The sequence below is a fragment of the Marmota monax genome, unplaced genomic scaffold, assembly GCF_021218885.2.
Source record: "Marmota monax isolate L192 unplaced genomic scaffold, Marmota_monax_Labrador192_F-V1.1 WCK01_AAM20220418_F8-fsc00026, whole genome shotgun sequence".
Classification (NCBI taxonomy): domain Eukaryota; kingdom Metazoa; phylum Chordata; class Mammalia; order Rodentia; family Sciuridae; genus Marmota; species Marmota monax.
In genome coordinates this window covers 18,114,029-18,135,733 of record NW_026693108.1, presented here as the reverse complement: position 1 = coordinate 18,135,733, position 21,705 = coordinate 18,114,029, and the positions used below count along the sequence as shown (strand labels likewise).

Genomic DNA, 21,705 nt, shown 5'->3' with positions numbered 1-21,705 from the left:
ACAAGTTTTGAAAGCCTAGTTTTGGAAGTAGGTTGAAATCACCATAGAGAAGGATCCCTTCAGTTTTACTGGGACACTAAATGGTAAAATGTTGGGTTTGAAAAGCCTTTGAAGAGGGACGACTGGAAATATCCTAATTGTGCAGGTGGCTATGAACTTCTAGCTCAGGACTCGCATAAAATTACCAGAAAGGGCTAGAAATGAAGCACCTGTCAGAAATGAACTCTCTGCCAAGGATATCAAGGATATTAGTGAATTTCATGGGCTTCTTTCCATTTCTCTTTCCCATTATTTTCCCTCTTGCTCCTCAGCCTACCACCCATTCTTAACCCCTCAGCTATGCTGAGAAATCACAGTCAATCCTTTAATGAAGGAAAATCCTGTCATGTGAACAAGACTTCCTCTGAAGAAGGAAAAACCTGGAATCACTTAACCAGAAAAGAAAAAATAAAATTCTTCTCTCTGAAAATGGTGTCGAACCTTAGGTCACAGTTCCCATAATGAGCAGTGAGTTCAGGTGAGGTTCAGAGAGCAGACTTCATGAATTTCTCTTTCAGAACAAATACTTTTTTTTTCTTTTTAATCAAATATGAATGTAATATATTTGAAACACATTTATGTTTGTGATAAATGTGCCTGGTGCCATATATTGCTCCCAGTGATGAATTCTCCTACTCCTCCCATCTCTCTGGGGCTAAGAAACTTGACTTCAACTCTCCCTATACCTCATCTAATTCCATAAATTTAATTATTTTCAAGCATTTACAATGGGTCTGTTACTGCTATAGAATAGAAAGCTAAAAATATTTTGTCAAATAGAATAACTTAGGTAAGAATAAAGTTAAATGATTAAATATAGATTCAGAACTGCAAGAGAAAATAGCTCTTATCTAGAAACATGTAATTATATATTTCCTCTGCTGAGCAGGAGACTGACATTTTAAATGTCTACTGTTTGACAGCTGTGGTCAGACATCTCTACAGGGTTGAGCCTGCTCATTAGTGCCACATTAACCTTAACTTTGCCTCAGGCCATTAACTAGCAAACTGCACATTTGACCTTTGTTCTACAGATATTTTCAAACAGTGTGCTAGGCCCTGCTTTTAATTTGGGTTCTGTATTATGTGTGGACTGACTTTAGGAGTAGAAAAAAAAATCAATACATGTCATTAAATAAAGAAACATGTGGTCTGAGACATTCCATAGAGAAAAGCTCCATTTGAAAATAAGATTCTTCTCCAATATGTTTTAAGATAATTAGCCTTGGTCAAAGTTAGAAATAGTCTCTTTTGTATTATAGTCAATGGGGAAAAAAGGAGTGGAAGTACAGTATGTGACAATTTATAAATGTTTTAAATGAAACAAATTGCTACTAGTTGAGGCCATTAGATGGAGAGGTGTGCCTTTTGAAGATAGCTGTTTCCAGAAATGTCTTAGGAAGTATAACATAAAATCAAATGTAGATTATTGCCACATGCTTAAAGGAGAACATCTCCCTAGAAAATCAGCAAAGTTTGAGACTTACATGGTCACTACTCTTCAAAACATACATATGAGGAGTATACTAGTCTTATAAATAAAAACCCAAATTAGTTTAGTGAAATATCTTGTTAGACTATGTGACTGTTACCATATTCAGTTTATGACATAGTGTAACAGCTCTATAGACATATAGACCTGTGAGACCTATGTTTGTTAACTTGAAAGGAGTTCAGGATATGCTGTATAGTGAGAAAATTCCTGTTTTCTCCATGTATACAGATTGGTACCAAGTTTGCAAAACCAGGTCATCTATAAATCTCTGTCTCTTTATCTTTAGATCTTAGCTGTCTGTCTCCCCTGTCTGATTGCTTGTCAGTGTGCATGCAGAGAAAGCTGAGGAAGGACAAGCATCAGACTGTTGACATGGTTCCTTCAGGAAGAAGGGATGGAAATACTATGGAGAGACACATAATAACCTGCTCTTCATGCACTTTTAATTATTTTACCACTTGGTAGAAGATATGTAACTTTTAAATTAAAAATAAAGTTAATGATAATAGTAGAGCCAATTGGAGATGTTGCTTAGTTATACAGTAGTAACTGGGCAGTATTATGTCAACAGACCCAGAAAGGACAACTTCAGGGTGGGTTTCATTTCCTTATTTAATTTTTTACCATGTAATATGTCAGCAGACCTTTCTGGCATTGTTGGCCTCAAGGGCATGGGAAGCAATGAAGCAATAACTATGCTAGTCCATGTTTCTCCCTTGCCTTTAGTAAGCTCAGGGCAAACAAGGCTGCAGGCTATGAATGAGCAATTGTGCTGAAGCCTTTTTATTCTTTACTGTGCTAGCACAGTGCACAAAGATGGTCATTAGCCAGTGATTAGAATTTACCCCACTCCCTGCTTCCTGCATTGGGCATTTTAGATGAGTCACAATATATAGATCACTTCTGTCTGAACATACAGCATTCTGTAGACTTTGGCAAGAAGAGATTCATCTGTTTTCTATTGTAACAACCCAAGAACAAGTGTTTTTGTTAAAAAGGATAATTTACATGAAAATTTAAGGACAGGTGGAAATATTTTCTAAAGATATTGCTAAGATATATCATTTTAATTAATTAGCTAATTAATTAAATAAGATATGGAAGTCTGCGTTGACTAAATTCCTGACTAAATAATAACTAGTCAGAATTTTCTTTTTACTCCACTGATTTTCACTTTCCTAATTTATAAAATGAAAGGTTAAGCTAAATCATTGGTTTTGAAACTCAGCTCACATCAGGGTCCTGAAGGAAGCATTCACAAAACCCAAACTCTTGAATCATTCCCTAAATCAATGAATCTGAATGTCTGAGAGAAAAATCTAGGCATACAGTTTAAAATGTTTTCTTAGTGGTGATGTGCAACTAGGACAGAGAGCTGCTGGAGTGGATGATCATGGATGATCCCTTAGGGATTTAACTCTGTCTACATACATTACATCTATGATGTATTAATTATAATAGCTGTATCACACAGAGGTGCAACTAATGTGTCTCCACATGTTAATTTCAACATCACACGTACATGGACGCTGTCTTGAAGTAGAGTCTGACACAGCTTGCAATACTGCCTTTTAGATTTTTTTCTCCTCTTTTCTAATCAACACTCTAGGAAGGTCTCTAGTATTGTTCCACCATCTAGGAATAGCTCCACTAGTATTAAGTTTAAGTATTAAGTTTATTAGTATTAAGTTTATTAGTGTTAAGTTTCAAAGTCATCTGTATTCTAAAGGTATCATAATTTTTAAAAAAATATGTACTTTTGTAGGAACTTATAATTTTAGAGGTTGATAAAAACTAAGACTGCAAGAATTTGTATGTGTGTTGGGTACCAGCTATAATCCAAACCCTGGAGAAATGAGAACAATATGGCTCTTGCCTTGAGAGAATACATCTTCTACTCAGGAAGACAGACTCACATGTAAAGGAATAATAATATCAGAGAACAAGATGTGAGTGGACAAGTGCAGGTCGAGAAACAGGGATGAACCTCACAATGCTGCACAGGTTGGTCAAGGAAGAAGTTGGAGAGAAAGTGAGATTTAAGTGAGATCTTGAAGGATGGGTAGAAAGACAGAGTAGGAGGAGAAGGCAGTTCTGGATGGAGGAAACTGAGTGGGCTAAGCCTGGAAACGGGTTCAGTAAATACTGAGACATTTTATGAAATGTGTGTAATATGGTTTTTGCTGTAGTGTGTGGGGAGAAAGAAGGAGGACAAAACTATGGGCAAGGGGACCATCTGTTATACTTTTGCAAGCCCAAGTAAGAGTTTAAGTTTTTATATGGATCTGACACACAGACTTCAAATAAATACTGAGACCAGGAACATTTTCCTCTTTTCCTTTAAATATTTTTAAACTATTACTCTCAATAATTATGTCTGATTTCTGTATTTCAAGAACAAAATGAAAAACTGTCACAAGTAGTACAGTTCTTGAAGGATAATTAGCTGGAACTTCTAATATCTCCCTGCATTTATTAGGCTCCCGATTTTAACTGGAAATATTCTCATGATTGTGGAAAAATAATTGTATGGTTGTAGTCACTCTTCTAGTACTTAATTTTAGAATCATCTTAAGAATGTAAGATTATATTCACTGAGACATTTCAGCTAAAACTGGGAAAGGAGTCATGTATGTAGTAAGATGAACATTGATTTGGGAAGAGAGGTATGAATTCTGGTAATAGACCAACATTAATTGGCTCTGTGGCAGTGGTTAAGGCTTTCAGTAGTCCTCTCTAGGACTACTAGTATTCTATTTCCTCTATTCTCTCTATAAGAATAACCAACAAGGTAGTTCTGAAACCACAAGCCATGAAAGAACGGGTACACCCAAAGCAAGTCCTGAGGCCACAGCTAAACTTCCAGGGGGTCAAATGCCCAGAAAGCAGAGAATTGGAGTATTTGGGAACAAGCTAATGACAATTGTTATCTTCGTTCCTCTATATACAAATATTTCCAATTTTCTCTTATGTTCAAGTAAGCACAATCCTAAAAAATCTGCTGTAATTTTCCTTTTTGAGACTTGCTACCTCTAGTTTCTCATCCTCTTTGAATGCTCATCACTCTCCAAATCTATATCTCCAAGTCTATGACTCTACTTCAAATGTTTTAATTATTTTATTAGTCATCTAGGGCTGCCATACTAAAATTCTAGAGGCTGAGTAGTTTAAATACCAAAACACATTGTCTCACAGTTGTGGAGGGTGAAGTTCAAGGTTAAAGTGTCAACAGGTTTGTTTTTTCCCCTGAGGTTTCTTTTCTTGGCTTGAGATGGACACCTTCTCCCTTTGTTTTCATAGGGCCTTTTCTTTGTTCATGTATATCCTCATATTTCTTTCTCTTCTTCCAAGGATGTGTAATGTGTAATGTCCTTATTCTGTGGATCATGCACGGTCACAAATGCATTCCATGTTAAGTTCCAAGGCCTCATCTTTGACAGCAAACCTCCACAACACCCGTGTCTCTTGTACCAGTAGCTGCAGCTTCATCTGTGCTTTTTTGAAATGGAGTATTTTGATCCCTACCATAGAACTATTAAATCTCAATGAGCCTATTGGCAAGATTCCCAGATCATGTTTACACATAGAAAATTTGAAAAGTAAGGTTCTACTTGATTTTTTTTTTTAAACCTGAGTCTTCCAAAGAAATCTCAAACCAAACACATTGAGATTGGAAGGATTAATTCCATGATTTTTACTCACTGATTAATTTGATAACTATTTACTGGACTTACTCTATGTCATCTTCACTGCTCTAGAATCTACAGCTCTGAACAAACAAATACCCTTACCTCCTTGAATCTTTTATTCTAGAGCCAGGAGACATATAAGAAACAGTGAGGTATATTGAGCACATGTATTACATGATAGGTTAAAAAGTGACATGTGTCAAAGACAATGGAAATATTGAACAGGATGAGGGTAGGTGTAAGTGTAGTGTGGCCCACTGTGATATTCCCTTCCTCATTTTTAAACTTGATGTATGATACAATCATTGCTGCAGTCATCACAGGGGCAAAAATTAATTCAAATTTATTATAGAGTGCTTTCTTTACCTGCCAATTCTAGACTCCTAATGTCTTTTAAACATATAACTGTTCATGACATTCACTGGCAAGTTGTTTTCATGTTCTATTTTTCTCCCCTTGAATTTGGTTCATAGCCCGCAAGGTGACTTCACTACTTTTCTATTTCTACATTGTTCTGTGATGATGTCACTTTCTTCCTGAAAATCATTTATGAGTCTAACTTCCTTCTGAATAAGTCTAAAATACCTTATGATGATCAATAAGGCTGATTAAATTAGTTTCTTCCTATTTTTTTGCCATAATTTCTTTCCATAAGCACATCCCCAAAAAATATTAGCATATTTTCTTCTAACCTTTGCCCATCCTGATTTTTTGGTTTTTGTTTTGTTTGTTTTGCGTGGAACACTAAAGTGTTACCTTGTTTGTAAATATTTCCTGATTCTTCTCCTGCCTAAACCTTGGTTCTAATCACATTATTCTTGTGGATTTTCATCAAAGTGTATATTCTTAGAAAGCAGGGACTGTCTTGTTTACTAGTGAATTCCTAGTGCCAACACTTGGGATTGTATCACACACCAAGTACCTAGAGCTGGGTACCCAATCGTGCTTAGTACTTTGTGACAAAAACAGGATAGCTGATTATTCATAGAATGAGATATTCTGAGTTACCATTCAGAGCAAGCATGTGCAAAGGTATGAAGATATTTGAGGGGAACATCAGATACCTTTCCTTTTTTTATGGGACCTACAGTATGGCTTCAGTTACTGCCCAAATTGAGATGAGAAAGTATCTTAATATGCCTTTCTAAGAAGTTTGGATTTCATGCCTTAGAGAATGGCCATTGATTGGCTTTAAGCAAGTGAGTGACAGGCTCAATGGCATATTACCTTTGAATTTTAGAAGGAGATTCTCATTGAGAATGGGAGGTGTTTATTAAGGGGAGAGGCTGGGGTTGGAGATATGGAGTCTCTGTGCAATAAGTACAGAGAAGATAATAAGGGCTTGGACTAAAGCTATGGCAGCATAGCACTGTGAAAAGGGGACAGGAAAAGAAAAATGTAGGCTTCTCTACTGGTGGCTGCTGGTTGTGAAGGGAGAAATGAATCTAGATACTATCACTAAGATTGGAGTAGGTGGGTTGGGGTCCATTAAAAATATGTATTCAGCTTTATACTATCATTTTTGAGTTCTCAACAATCTGTGCAAGGCCTCTTCATTTCTAGAAAAAAAATTTTGATGCCAAACAAATGATTATTTATAGTAAATAAAATTTAGGGCAGAAGTCACAAATCCTTCCATTCAAAAAGTAATTGTTACTTTCTCAAAAAAATAATTATGTTGTCATGGGTGAAAGAATTGATATTTTTTCATGCATTTAAGTTAAGGATATATCTATCAGAGAGGGACTTATTTTCTAGTACAGGAAGCTGACTTAAAGTAGTAATATAAAATATAACTGCTGTGAAATCAAGAAAATAAAATTTTTTATCAATCATAAGATAGAGTTGAGTGAGATTTATGCCTTTTATAGTCATTTTGTGGTTACTAATCTGGTAAAGTTTTGTTAAAAATGAATTCTTGCTATGATAACTTCTAATCATGTGAAAATATGTTTTCTCATGCTACATTTTTTAAAATCGTGTTTATTCTTCCTACATATCAACTCCAACAATTTCCATAGTTATTTAAAAACTAAAAAGAAAGAGAATTGTAAAATTAATGCAGTTAATCAACAGTGCTGTCAAAATCAGAATTAATTTTTTCAAAATTGGTTATTCCAGCTATAACTTAGCATCACTCCAGTTTGATCTCATTTTCAAATATGTGATTCCATAATTGCTACATTTCAACTGCTCATCCCATAAATGAGCAGTTGAAATGTAGTTTGCTTTCCTCCCAATGTTTCCTTCTCCTGCTCCTCTCTTCTATTGAAGAGAATATCTCCTCTGTAACAGGATAGAGATTGTCATTTCTTTTTCTAGAATATTTGTTTATGTGAAAAATATGGAGCTAATCTCTTTAGGTCTTGATATTTTGAAATGCTAAGACTCAAGTTTTTTGTACTTCAAAGTCTTGGTTTTACAACTCAGAAGTCTTGACCTTCTAAATTAAAAATACCCGAACCTGGATTTTTATTCTGTTTTTTTTTTCTCCCATAATTTTTAGGGGGACAGGAAGTAATGTGGGAGGACAAAAACTTCATTTAACATATTAAATATTAAACTCTCCAATTACTTTATCACTTTTGTTTTCATGCTTATGAAAATCTTGTATAGCTGGGGTTTTGGGTCATAGTTAGTAAAGACTTACTAGTTTATATTCTTAGATACCAAAGAGAAGATCCAGATAGGAAAATAACCCAAGTCTAATAAACTTTTAATCAGTAGGCAATTAATTAGCATGTTGTAAGCATCTGACATTTTGTTCATGGAAAAAGAAAATAATTAGTATCACTGAGTTTTGATGCCAGCAGCTAGTGAGGACTTTAGGGAGGTTAATGAAGGGTACATGAGTGTGTGTGTGTGTGTGTGTGTGTGTGTGTGAGAGAGAGAGAGAGAGAGAGAGAGAGAGAGAGAGAGAGAGACAGATAACAAACACTGGTATGGAGTATTCACAATGTCTTGCACCTGGAATTATATAATATTCATACCCAGTGAAAAATTTTATTCAAAGAATAAATTTGAATGTTAGTATTCTTTTTTCAGGATAATATATTGTTCCTGATTATTTGAAAAGTATCTGAAATATGTGAAAATGCGTGAGAAAACAAAAATGTTGCATTCTAAACATTATATACAACAATATATGTCATTTGTGTTAACAGTCATTATGGATTTGGAGGATTAATTGTCTTCTTTGTTCTTTCAGAGAATTTATCAACAGTCTTCGACTGTACAGGTCATTCTATGGCAGCCTGGCTGATCAGCTTTGTGTTAATGAATTAGCTGCTGTGGATGGGCTGCCCTGCTGGAATGGAGAAGATCTAGTAAAAAGGTATTTTATGTTTCATGGTCTGTGAAAACATAACTGCTTGTCATCCTCCCTTTCTTTTCCTGAATCTTGAATGAATTACTTCAGTTTTAACTTTGCCACACAAGTTAGAGAGCAATTTTTTCTCTTTAGTTTGTTCAAAGAAAATCTGATTCTTTTTGACATTTTAAAAATATAATATTCTGTAGTTTTTTTAAAAGGTTCTCTTTTCATTTCCACCTACTTGTAAATTATACAACAATCCTACTTTTATTTTAAGTATGACTTATCCTCCAATCATTTTATCACTTTTTTGAGTTTAATTTCATGACAATTAGAAATAAGGGAATTCAGTAGAATGAAAATACCACGCAAGAATTCATTGATATATGAAAATGTGCCTCAGTAATTTTAATGGTTTCTTCTTACAGTGGTCTGTTTAAGAGAGAGATAAAGGGAAAAAAAAAGATAGAAAAAGCATATGTTTATTATTGGGGGCACTTTTATGTATGTCTGTTTGAAGCATTGTTTATTTGTATCTGTCAGTTGTTTTCATACTTAGGAGTAAAATTTCACTTTTACCCTTTTCCCTCCCTATGTGGAATATCTTTGACAGCTTCTTCTCCTTGGCTTCTTATCACTGATTATACTCTCAAATAATCTCCTAAAGATGAGAAAGTCTTAAATTTTCCCTCTATGGTTAATTAAACTGGTTGGAAATTAGTCCCTTGATTTGCCAATGCTGGCGACTTTAATAGAATGTGGGATGATGAGACTTTGAGTATATATTTGAATTTTAAAACCTAAAATAAAATAGACTTTTTAATTTATGTACTTTATTCATTAAAATGTGTACTTTGGATTTGTATCTGTTAAAATGTGCTTATTTTGAACAGTCTACAAAAAAGAATATAGGATTAGGTATGCTTTCTTACTTAAAAACAAAACACATACTCCTTATGAAGACAGGTGATTCAGCTATCAGAAAAGCAATGAGTTCATTTAAAATGTTATTTACCAAATTAAATTTAGCATGTGTGTTAGTCAGCTTTTTGTTGCTGTGACCAAAATATCTGACAAGAACAACTTAAAGGAGGAAAAGTTAATTTTGGCTGATGGTTTGATCCATGATCAGCCAACTCTATTGCTATAGGTCGGAGTGAGGTAGGACTTCAGGGTGGAAGGGCTTGGTGGAGGAGATCTGCTCACCTCATAGCCTCTGGGAAGCAAAGAGAGTGCAGGAGGATTGAGGGACAAGATATATAATCCCAAGAGTACCACTCCAGTGAGCTATTTCTAACCATGACTACTGTTACATAAGGCCTAATAATCTACTCATATTAATAACTGATCAAGTAGCTTAATTCATTGATTAAGTTACAGCTTTCATAATCTAATCATCATTTCACCTCTTGACATTCCTGCATTGTCTATCATTTGAGCTTATTTGGGTATTCCTCAAAAAATTCATTACACTATGATAAATACATACTAAGATCAAGTTTAGTGTCAGTTTATATAATAGAATCTATTTACACATTTCTGGCTGATAATGTTCATTATTGTTAAAAGTTACATTCCTGAAATATTAAATAATTATTTTACAGTATATATATGAATAGTTCATAGAGACTATTAAAGTTCTTAGAAAAAGGTCCTTGAAGACAAGAGCTATAATTTGAAGTTTAAATGAAATATGTGGCCAATATGGCTAGTGCTATATTTTCATTATGTTTCTTAGACATTAGAATGCAAGAATTTCCTAAATATTTATTTGGCTTTTACTGAGAGCAGTCATAGCATGTGTGGGACTTTTAATTCTAAATGTAGTTATGTTAATATGATTTCTATTTCTAGTTTAGGGTAATTCATTTCTATCATATTTTATGCTTTCTCTTTGCATACTATTCCAACTTCAGATAAACATTTTATGTGTGTTAATAATTTTTTTCTACAAGGACTAATGAGACTCCCACAGTGATTAATGAAAAAATAAGCATATAATGTAAATATATTAAATACATTACATCATCCAAATCTATAGCTGTAAGAATTTTAGTTTCCATTTTCCTCATACTTTTCTTGCTAGTTGGTCTGAGGTTTATGTGATAGGAAATACTACTGGAGAAATCCATGATTTTACAAAAATTTTTGGAGAGATAGTATTTCCAACTTAGAGACCAACTAGTTGTCCTGATGGAAGCTCATGCCTTTCCTTTCCTGTATACCTGGGCCTCCTGTCTATTAGCCCCTTCCAAGTGCACAGAGATTCCAGGTTCCTGTGAACAAGCTTCACTTGGAGTCCATCTATTTTCAAATAAAATCTTCTAATTTCATTGCCTTCGTGGACAGTTTTTCCTTCCTCCTTCTTCTTCTTCTTTTTTTTTTTTTTAATTTTCATGGCTATTGCATGGGTCCTCTACCCATTCCTGCTCTCCTTGGTTTGCAACCAACAGATACAGACACACTTTACATTCTTACGACTATCACTAGATTCTTTCCAAAATAAATGCATTTCAGCCCTGATTATTTTGTAGCAGTGAGCTAAGGGTTTTATAAGCATTAGCTTGTTTAATTCTTTCAAGACTTTAATACTCTAAAATGAGTTGATTGGACTATATTTCTTTTTTATTTGATGTTGAAAAAACTTCATGTTTACTTTGACTTTTTAAAATTTTAATTATAATTCCATTTTTGACTCAAATCTTATTGTAAATTTAGAATGACTTTTTTTAGTGCAAACTCAATGGTAAAATCTAAATATTCATACATTGGTTGATTGATTATATGTATCCAGCATGAAATAAATGTAGCAGTCAGAAATTATGCATAATTATAAATGCTGTTATGTTTTATGAAATAATTGTTAAGTAAAAGTAGCTAGCAACAAGATACTATCATTTTTTACCAGCATACTTAAATAAATAAATAAAATGGATACAAATATTTGTTCTACATAGACTATTTCTGAAAGGTTATAGGAAATTATTAATCTAAATTTAGAACAAAGTCCTATGGGTGGAGTTTTATTTTATAATTTTATCGTACATATTTATTTTTAATAAAAACAGGTGTTGTAGCGATTCAAGAAGGGGATCTTTATATGGGACATTATTGTTTTCTTTTCTTTTTTATAACTTTTTGCAAAGAAGTAAGAATTCATTTGCAAAGAGTACTACTTACAGTGTCATTTATTTATACATTAAATTTCTACTAGATTTCCATGACTTGTGACCTTGTTGTGTCAAAGCAGTAATGGATATGGTTCAATTTTGAACTACTGAATTTACCTAAGAACATTCCTATATGAAGTTGAGTCCAGAAGACTATAGCAGTGTTAAATCTTTAAGCATTTTCTCCTTGAGAAAAAATGAAGTATAGCAGTGAGCAGGAGTGAAAAACTAAATGTGATCCTCACATAAGATATTCATTTCAGAGACTGTATAGTTAGATAAGGTAAATAATGCCATTCAATTTTGAGAAAATGGATGCCAAGTGAATGTATATAGACTATTTTCCTTTTTATGGTGGGTTATAATACTGAAGTTCATCCTGGAAAATTACACCAAGCACATCAATGGCTAAATTGGTTGCCAAGATTGAGTTTATCATTCATTATAAGAGCAGAGTGATTATTTTGGCAAGCTTTCTTCTCCTGCAGGCATTTTTTAGGAGGTGGTTGATAAGATTATTTATGTGCACAGATGTGCTGCCTCAAAGAGTAGGAGAAGCACAGAGACTGTTTCAATATCATTACAGTCCTGTAAAAACTGGGGGAAATCACCGATGTGCTCATCAAAAGAGGTGAAATTCCTTTGTGCTTGTACATGAAAACATCTCAAATATGTATAGTGTATAAAGCAAGTTTAATTTCTGAAGCAGAATCTGTTTTAATTCAACTGATGTTAATGACTGAATTATACATACACTGGATGGCAACACCAAGGTCAACAGTTCAAACAATTTTAAGATGAAATTTTTTACTGAAATCCACATAGTCTTTATCTCCTGAGATCCCTCTTATCAAGCCCCTTTGTTTATTTAGCATGAAAGGAGATTGTTCTTTGAAAGACTTGTCAGTCCCTACTCTGCTCTCAGTTCTCTGTGACTGCAAATTGATTGTTCCATGATTTGTACTCCTCTCTCTGGGCATTGAAGTTCAGGTGACAGCTTCTTAATTACCAGAACTTCCTCTTCCTTTTTGATTAATAGACAGATAATCTAGTAATTCTCCTTCAATCGCCAGGAATTTATGATCTCCACAACAACTCTTAAACTAGTCAATAGCTGTTAAGTACTCTTGTAAAATTAATGTCATAGTATTTCCACTTCATCTTGATTTAGTTAATGTTCCTGAATGCTTCTATCATAATCCACTTTTTTTTAGCTTTTATAAGGTGATCCCTTTTCTCAAATAATTATAATTGGATTTTTAAAACCAGATAAAAACAGAAAAACAGAACTGTCTGAAATTTTGTACTTACCTATTACCAGTTTCCACTCTACCCAGTCAATTGCATTTTCCCTGGCCAATTTTTCTATTTTTTCAATTTACCTTTTTATCTATTATGTATCTTGAAAGCCACTTTACTTTCAATCTTATTTTTTCCTGATCTTACAGCATTCAGTTTTGTTTTTCCTTTTTAAAAGTGTGGCCTAGTTTTCAAATGTCAGGAACTTCATTTTTAGAAGAATCAGTTTTCAGGATTTTTCTATTTTATTAATGTAACAACTAGTTGCTTTTGCTGTGTTTTCTGTGCAAAAGCAATATGTTTTTCACATCTTAAACACCATCTGCTTCCTATTTGTTTTACTTTCACATTTTACCTATCCAATCAGGTTTTCTAATATTGTTGAAAAATACCTTCCCAATAGTGTTTTCATATCTATGCCCCATTGTATTTAGTCCAAAATTAGAGGTTACTCAAAAAATGTGATTTGGAGATGTCTCCTTTCATTTCTCAGCAATTTACCATGGAGCTTGAAATTCCCAATATTGACAGAATAATTTTCAACTACATTATTTTCCCCATGTAACTGTATAGACAGCTTTTCAAACTCCCACTTTATCTTGAATCCTAGAGAAATGAATCCCTTTATTTGTGTTCCTAAATTTGTTGTTGTTGTTGTTATAGATGGACACAATACCTTTATCTTATTTATTTATTTGTTTTTATGTGGTACTACAGATCAAACCTAGTGCCTCACATGTGCTACGCAAGAGTTGTACCACTGAGCCTCAACCCAGCGTTTGTGTTTTATTTTTACTCCTAAGTACAGCAAGGCCACTATAATACTTTTTGCATTTATATGATTTATATTTTTTTCTTTATCTATTATAATTTCTTTAAAAATATAACTCCTCTATTATCTGAGAGGCTAAAAACAATATCGTTGAATATCTCTGAGTAATTTTTTTAAAGAGAGAGAGAAAATTTTTTAATATTTATTTTTCAGTTTTTCGGTGGACACAACATCTTTATTTTTTTTTATGTGGTGCTGAGGATTGAACCCAGCGCCCCACGCATGCCAGGCGAGAGCGTTACCACTTGAGCCACATCCCCAGCCCCTCTGAGTAATTTTTTTGAAGATAAGAAGACTATGAGGAAATGGAATTTTTATAAGTGTTCGTGAGAACTAAGAGATTTGGTGCTTTGAGAAGCGGCTTTACGAAAATACTTTAGTATGTAATATGTGTTTCTAAAGTGAAGTTGGGTATCTGAAAGGAAGAATAGAATAAGAGAAATGAATCATTAAAGTTTCTACCTGTGGCTAAATTTGAATGGGAGGTTTTTTTCTTTTTTCTTTTCTGATTTAACTTTAAGATCATGTATAGAATGTACTTCCATTGATTTTTTTTTTGTGAAACCAAAGTCTAGAAAACACTACTAGTATCAACTGTTTTGAACTAAAAACATATTGGGCTGGGATTTTCCCAAACAAAAAAGATGAAGCACTGGGGTTGGGGTGAATAAAAGTACAAACACTTGCCCAAAGTAGAAAGTCTGAGTTTATGATCTTCAGTAAGGAAAGAATTGAGATACTTCAGTTCTTTGGTGGCAGAAATGAAAAGGTAGTTTTAGATATATTGAAAGGGACTGTGGGAATCCTTGCATTGCAGAGTCTACACTCTAGGCCCAACTGGACAAATACAAGTGCAGCTGATATATGAGATTGGGAATGAACAAAAAATAAATCTCAAAGATTCATGGCTATGCACTGTGTACCACTGGAAACCTCTCTCTGCCTTACTCTAGAATACTTTCTTGGCAGATAATTCTTATTTAAATGGCAATCTCTGAAGTAGCTATCCCATGGTTTGGGTCTATAGCCAACAATATAGAAGATGTTAACAGGGCAATGTACATTTATCAACTTTTCTCCAAATACTGACACTCCTAACTGCTGTTGAAACCCAGGAAACAACCCGTCATTCTCAAGCTAATATACATATTTTGGTCTTTCTGAAATGCTACATTAATTGGTCAATAAATTGCATGCTATCTCATCTTCCAAACTTAGACATTTCTTTTGAATCCTTTCTTTTAAATGGGACTTGGTAATCCTTTTTTTTTTTTTTAATTTTTTGGCTGTACTGTGAATTAAACCTGGGCCTCACGCAGGCTAAGCAAGTGCTCTGCCATTGAGCTATAACCTCAGCCCAATCACTTATCTCATTGCTAGGCATGTAATTATTATACTCAGAGACCTGTACTCAGAAAGGCATTAAATCGGTGGTATTAAATCTACTGGAAGGCTATTTGTCAATAGAATGGAATAATGGACAGTTCTCAAAACATTTTTGGTTACTGTTACTGTTAGTGTCTAAATGATCTTTGGTTACTGATTAACCTTATGAAGTTAAATTCTGTAATGAAAGTATCCAATCCATAATGGAGTAAGAATGGGAGAAAGAAGAGGCAAAAGAATGCTCTTTTGACAGAAACTTTCTTGATATCTCTTTTATGCCTCTTTTGGCAGGTGTTAAGGGTTGCTTCCTTAGGGTTATAGACAATGACAATGACAATGACTTTTCCTTGCACTTCTTTATTTGATGGTAAGCCTTTGGTCCCTTTCTGCTGAGATGTTTTGGTGGGTTCTTTATCTCCCACATGGTGTGTTGGAAACCTGGCCCCTTCTCTGCTGTGTCTGCCTTCCTTCCTTCCTTCCTTCCTTCCTTCCTTCCTTCCTTCCTTCCTTCTTTCCCACAAGTCTACTACAGAGCTCCTTCTAGCTCTAAGGATTCTTCAATCTCTTTCACTTAGGATGAACAAATGAAGGAATACCATAGCAGTCCAAACAACTTTTTTAAAATAAATTCTCCTATTTGACCTTTTCAGTATCTATCATATAGTTAATGTGAATGTCAAGCTGTGGAACTAAAAACCATGCTTCTGTCATTTGCTTTTCATGCCTAGTACCTCACTTTGGAGGATGAGGGAGTATGTGCCATCTATTTTTTGTTCTTAGCTGAGATGGAAACAAAGTACTTTGCATTCTTTTATGTGTATTTCAAAGTAGTTGGGGGACAGGCAAAAATACTGGATTCGTGTTCAAGAAACTGCATTACACTTTGAATGGAACATAAAGTTATGTAAGATATTGTCTCAATTTTTAAGGAATTTGGAATATAAAAATGTGTAGAAACATATTCACAATATATGCACAACAAAGAAGACTCTGAAATAAAAATGGCATAAAATCCCACAAGTTTTTGTGTGAAAGACATTCCATTTGATTTAGGGGATTTCAAAGTTTTTAATGAAAGAAGCAATATGTGATATGTATCTCCTTTCCTTAATGTAAAATAACTTCTCTGAAATATTTATGGATGAGATGAGATGATGTCTGAGAATACTTTTAAATAATTCAGTGAATGGGGGGAAGAGAGTCATCCTCCACAAGAAACAAGGTTTTCTGAGTGGTTAATCACTGAGGCTCTAAGATGGTCCAGGGATGTTGTAGTATTCTCTGTGTATTTGTTATGTTTGAAAACTCTAAGAAAATAATAAATATAAAAACATAGGAAAGCACAATAAAATCAACTTGTTGGGTATATACTCTGTCACATACACTGTTCTAGACAGTGGGGTTACAGTGATGGAAAAGACAGACCTATGATTATCTCCTATATAGATCAGAATATAGAGGAGACAAATCATGAACAAATTCAGATGTGATTAGTTTACAAGATGTTTAAGATCAGATACAATTTTAATCAAAATCTTGGAAGCAAGAGAGAGATTAGGAGCAAATGTATTCTTCAGTGAAATGCTCCAAGTTTGGAGGCCTCCTTACCACATTATTTCCATTTGTGCAAAATCTTTCATATTGTTTTCTCCTTCTTGCTGGTCTCTTTATTTCAGCTTCATGGTCATGTTCTAACTACTTAGAATGAACTCTTCTCTCATTCAGTATAGTATACCCATTCATTCAGAAAGCTGATAAAACTCATTGGTTCAAGAGCCAAGCTACCAAGGTTCTTGATAAAGATTAGCCACTTACTACTAATATAAATTTAGGTATATTTATTAAACTTTAAGTGTAGGAGTTTTCTTATTTTTAAAATATGGTTGAAGCAATGCTTACCTAGTATTTGAAAATGAAAAGAATTATTTACATAAAAAACTTAGAATACTAGCTGTCACATAGTAAACATTCAACAACTGTTAAATCATATTATGATTAAACAAGATACATACATTTTCTCTCGTGTACTGAATGTCTCTCTTCACTGGATGGATTCTATCTTGGATCAGAAGACGCCCATTGGGAAAACAATTATGTGCAAAGGTTAGTTTACGAGACAACAAAAATCAATATTAGGGACTTGGGGTTGAGAGTAAGAGATAATTCTTTATTAATGCACCAGAAGTTTATCTCATTAGGGCTAGAAGTAGGGAAAATCTATCTTAATAGGCAGTTCATCAAATACTGCAACTGTGCAGGGATGTTCTGTCTTGTACAATCAATAAATCATATTTGTCATGGGAGAACTTAAAGTTAAGATACAAAGACAAAGCATTACAGAAATCAAAAGAAAACTTTTGTTCCTGAGCAGTAGTTGAGGAATGAATCGCTGGTCAGGCTTATAGTTGATCACAATGAACCATCAGTTGACTGGAAATAAATCTCTTCAGCCATGCTAAATTTCAGTGCATCATACGACAGATTGTTTTGGATGACATGACAGTTCTAAGGCTGCTGTATTCATTGTCACTTCCCCTCATCCACTGAATTTTTGAGGCAAATGTGTATTACAAACAGGGTCCCTAGAACAAAATGAGGTTGAACACCAGCCATCACCATGTGCCTGCTCAGTTTCTCCCCATATTGACACTGTACAAGTGGACTATTTTTAACTTGTTACATGCTTGTACAAAGCATCTAGCAGAGGAAAATAAAAAGATATAAGACAGCAAGATGAAAGTTCACTGAAGTGGAAACCTAAAGGACATTTTCCCGTCTGTTTAGCACAGAAGTTGTTATCTGTGGGGATATGGATTTCATTGCAGTTCCATAGATTGTGACTTCCAGATTGTGTTATTGCAAAACATCAGCAACCTTAAAGGACTCCAGGATGCCAAATCTTACTTTAGTCAGAGACTTTATTATTTAGCACTTGTTTTTATATTAGGCTTCTGTCTGAAAAGCTATTCCCTTGTCAGTAAAATGGATGTAAATATTTTTACTTTGAGTATTAGTTCTTGAATTTTCATATTATAGTCTATAAATTTATCATGGAATGATTTATTACATTTTAAGTAAACTACTAGAAGAGAAATGAAAAATGAATAGTCATTTATTCATATTTCTTTCCTTAAAATAGACTCCAGTGTATTCTCATTTAATTTCTAAAAATAAATTATCAATTATGAGCAAGTTTTATTGCCTGTCAAATGCTTGTTTTCTGATACATTTCTCAAAATAAGTAAATAAGCAACTAAATCAATAAACTGATAGATATTGTTAAAAAGAGTTTCAGAAATCTGGTTTGAAATTACTTGACATTAATAAGAGTAACATGTGTACTATGGTATATTTTGGCTTGCACAAGTAGCATAATTATATATTTTCTTTTTCTAAATTTTTATTACCCCATGACTACTCTGAAGTGAGATATTTTTTATTTATTTATATTCTTAGGGCAACAGATGAATAGAAATTATTTTTGTGTTCATTTATCCATTTTCAAAGTTACATCTTTAAACAATTTTATATGATCATAGTCATAGAAGGTGGATGTTATAAATATTTGAGGTAATGAGTAAGAAACTCAAGAATCTCAGAATCATGAAAGAAATGGATCTCACTTTTGAAAAAAAAAAAGCCTAAAAATCAGTTCATTCTCTACAAATAAAGCTCTAAACAATGGTTGGGAGAAGGGAATATACAAATAAAATTTTGATTTCTGCTCACTTCAGCAGAGTGCTTGATTATTCTTACATAATATGGCTGTATTGTTATTACTATTAAAAAAATCATCTTTCTATTTTAAGAAATACCTTGTGACTCTTGAGTTCCCTTTATCATCCTCAGACAACCTATACCTTAATTGGTACAAAGTTGTCCATTTTGGGGCCCCATTTTATGTAATTTTGATAGCAAGAAAACTCTTCTGCCTAATAATCTAAAGCCTTATTGGTAGTTTATCAGCTGGTAGGGTATGTGATGTTGCAAATATATTTGTTTACATAGATTAAATATAAAATACAATCAATTATATGTATGGATTAAATATGGGTTATTTAAAATTATTCTAGGTAGAATCTAGACATTTTAAGATTCATTGATTGAATCATTAAATCAATAAGAAGTTAGAGTAAACTTGTTTTGTTTTAACTTATTTTGTATCAAAAACCTAGCTTACCAACCTTCCCTGAAGATTTTAGAATATTCAGCCCCTGTAAATACATGAGTCAATCCCTTAAAATGACTTTCTGTCTATGTATAATGTACTTTTGTTTGATAAAAAATAAACCCATTTACTTTAAATGTGTCTAGTGAGCATGACATATTTAAATATACAAAGTATTGCTAAGTATTAAAAAGTATATGAAACTGTTGGCTTGGAATTGTGTCATGACTATTGAATTTGACATCATGCTTATCATATTGAAATACGTATTTCTACAGAGGTAAGTGATGATACTCTGTGGGCTAGAAAGAGCTATAAGATGATAGTCCCAGAGTCAAAGGACTTGCTGTGCCTTTGTGGATAGCATGTTAGTTATTGATCAGAAAAACGGCTGTGCCTCTCTTCTCTCTCTCTCAAATGTGTGCATGATTAATTCTCTCCCATTGTTCTGAAATCTTTTTGTTTTATATATATGTGGATAAATATGCATATTATGTACATCTATATTCCTACTCATGCATACATATTGTTATACACATACAAATACAGTGTTAGTCAACTTTCTATCACTGAGACAAATAGCTGAGATACATCAATTTATGAAGGAAACAGTTTACTTTGGCTCACAGTTTTGGAGTTTTCAGTCATGATTAGCCCCACTGCTTTGGGCCTGTGCAGAGAAACACATTACGGTGGAAGCAAACAGCAGACCCAAACTACCCACCTCATGGCTGGGAAATGAAGAAGGGAAAGAGAAAAGGGGCTAGGGTGCCACCAACCCTTTCATGGGCATACTCCCAATGACCTGAAGACCTCTCACAAGGCCCCACCTCTTAAAAGTAGGTTCTGACACTCCCAGTAGCACATCTGTGGACCAAGTCTTTACAATATGGACTTTTGGGGGCACATTTATGATTTAAACAATTTATAACACATACACGTATATGTGTGTGTGTATGTTTATATACACACACACAGAGATATATGTGTGTATGTATATACACACACACAAATATATATGGATTGTTTTGAATTACTCTAGACAGAATATAGACTTTTTGACATCAAAGATTTCAGCATAAATGAGTTTAGCTTATCTTGTATCAAACAAAAATATTTAGCTAGCTAGCTAGCTAGACAGAGAGAGAGAGACAGGGAGCTACTTTAAGGAATTGGCTCATGTAATTGCAGGACCTGGATACTTCAAAATCTTCAGGGAAGCTTGTAGGCTAGAAATTCCAGTAAGGGTTCATGTTGCACTGTTGAGTCTAAAGACAGTTTAGAGGTAGAATTTCTTTATTTTCTGGGGACCGTTGCCTTTTCTCCAAAGGCATTTAGCTGATTGGATGAGGCTCACCCACATTATGGAGAGTAATATTCTTTATACCGTGTCTACTAATGTAAATGTTAATCAAACCTAAAAACAAATCTTCACAGCAACATATAGACTGTTATTTGACCAAACTCCTGAGTACAGTAGCTTAGCTGAGCTAAATAAAATGAATCATCATAAGTAATGCTCTGGGTGATGAACAAGGTGTCAGATTGCACTCTTGTGGGCTGATGTTCTAGAGTGGGGGTGAAGGAGGAGGCTATGTTAGATGAGGTATCCAGGGAAAACTTCTCTAAAAAGAAATCACATTTAAGCTGAACATAAGGGAAGATGTGAGCATTCCAACTACAGAGAACATCATGCTTTGTGTGTCTGAGGAACAGAAGGGAGATCAGCATGTGCAGAGCAGAATGATGTGGATTGTCTGGAATGAGATCGTAGATGGGGCAAATGTTGGATCACATGAGCCAGGGAAGAAGTCTGGATTTCATTCTAGGAACTTTGAGAGGTCATTGGAGTTTTCAAACTGTAAGATAGGAAAAAACAATCTTTTTTTCCCCTTTATGCTCATAGGCAATACAGAAAACTTCAGTGACTAAATATAGGGGTGTCTCCCACACTACAAGATTCTCTAGTGCTCTTCAGACACTGCATGTCCTACAATTCTGTTCAGTCTGACATAATCCGAATTGTCACAGACCCCTGGGGTTAAGGGCTTGGTCCCAGAGGACTACTCCCTACTTTAGATGCCAATCTAAAAAAAGTAGTAGGTTCCCAGTTACCTATAGCTTCTGTATGACTTGGCTACACATTGCAGGTTCTTACAATCCCATTCTTGAATTCTATCATTTGCTAGAATAATGTACAGAATTTAGGGGATCACTTTACTTACTTTTATCCTTTTATTTAAAAAGATGCAACCTAGGAACAGTCGAATGGGAGAAATGCATAGAGCAATATATGGAGGAAGGAATGTAGTCT

General features: G+C 34.1%; 1 protein-coding gene across 3 annotated transcripts in view; it reads left to right on the top strand.

Annotated features, from left to right (window-relative positions):
- Positions 1 to 21,705, top strand: part of Gpc5 (glypican 5) — a 624,390-nt gene that overhangs the window by 271,088 nt on the left and 331,597 nt on the right. For all 3 annotated transcript variants that reach the window (XM_046454999.2, XM_058582790.1, XM_058582791.1), the window contains exon 5: positions 8,432 to 8,557. In XM_046454999.2, the coding sequence (XP_046310955.2) occupies positions 8,432 to 8,557 (126 nt within the window). The remainder of the gene's footprint in view (positions 1 to 8,431; positions 8,558 to 21,705) is intronic.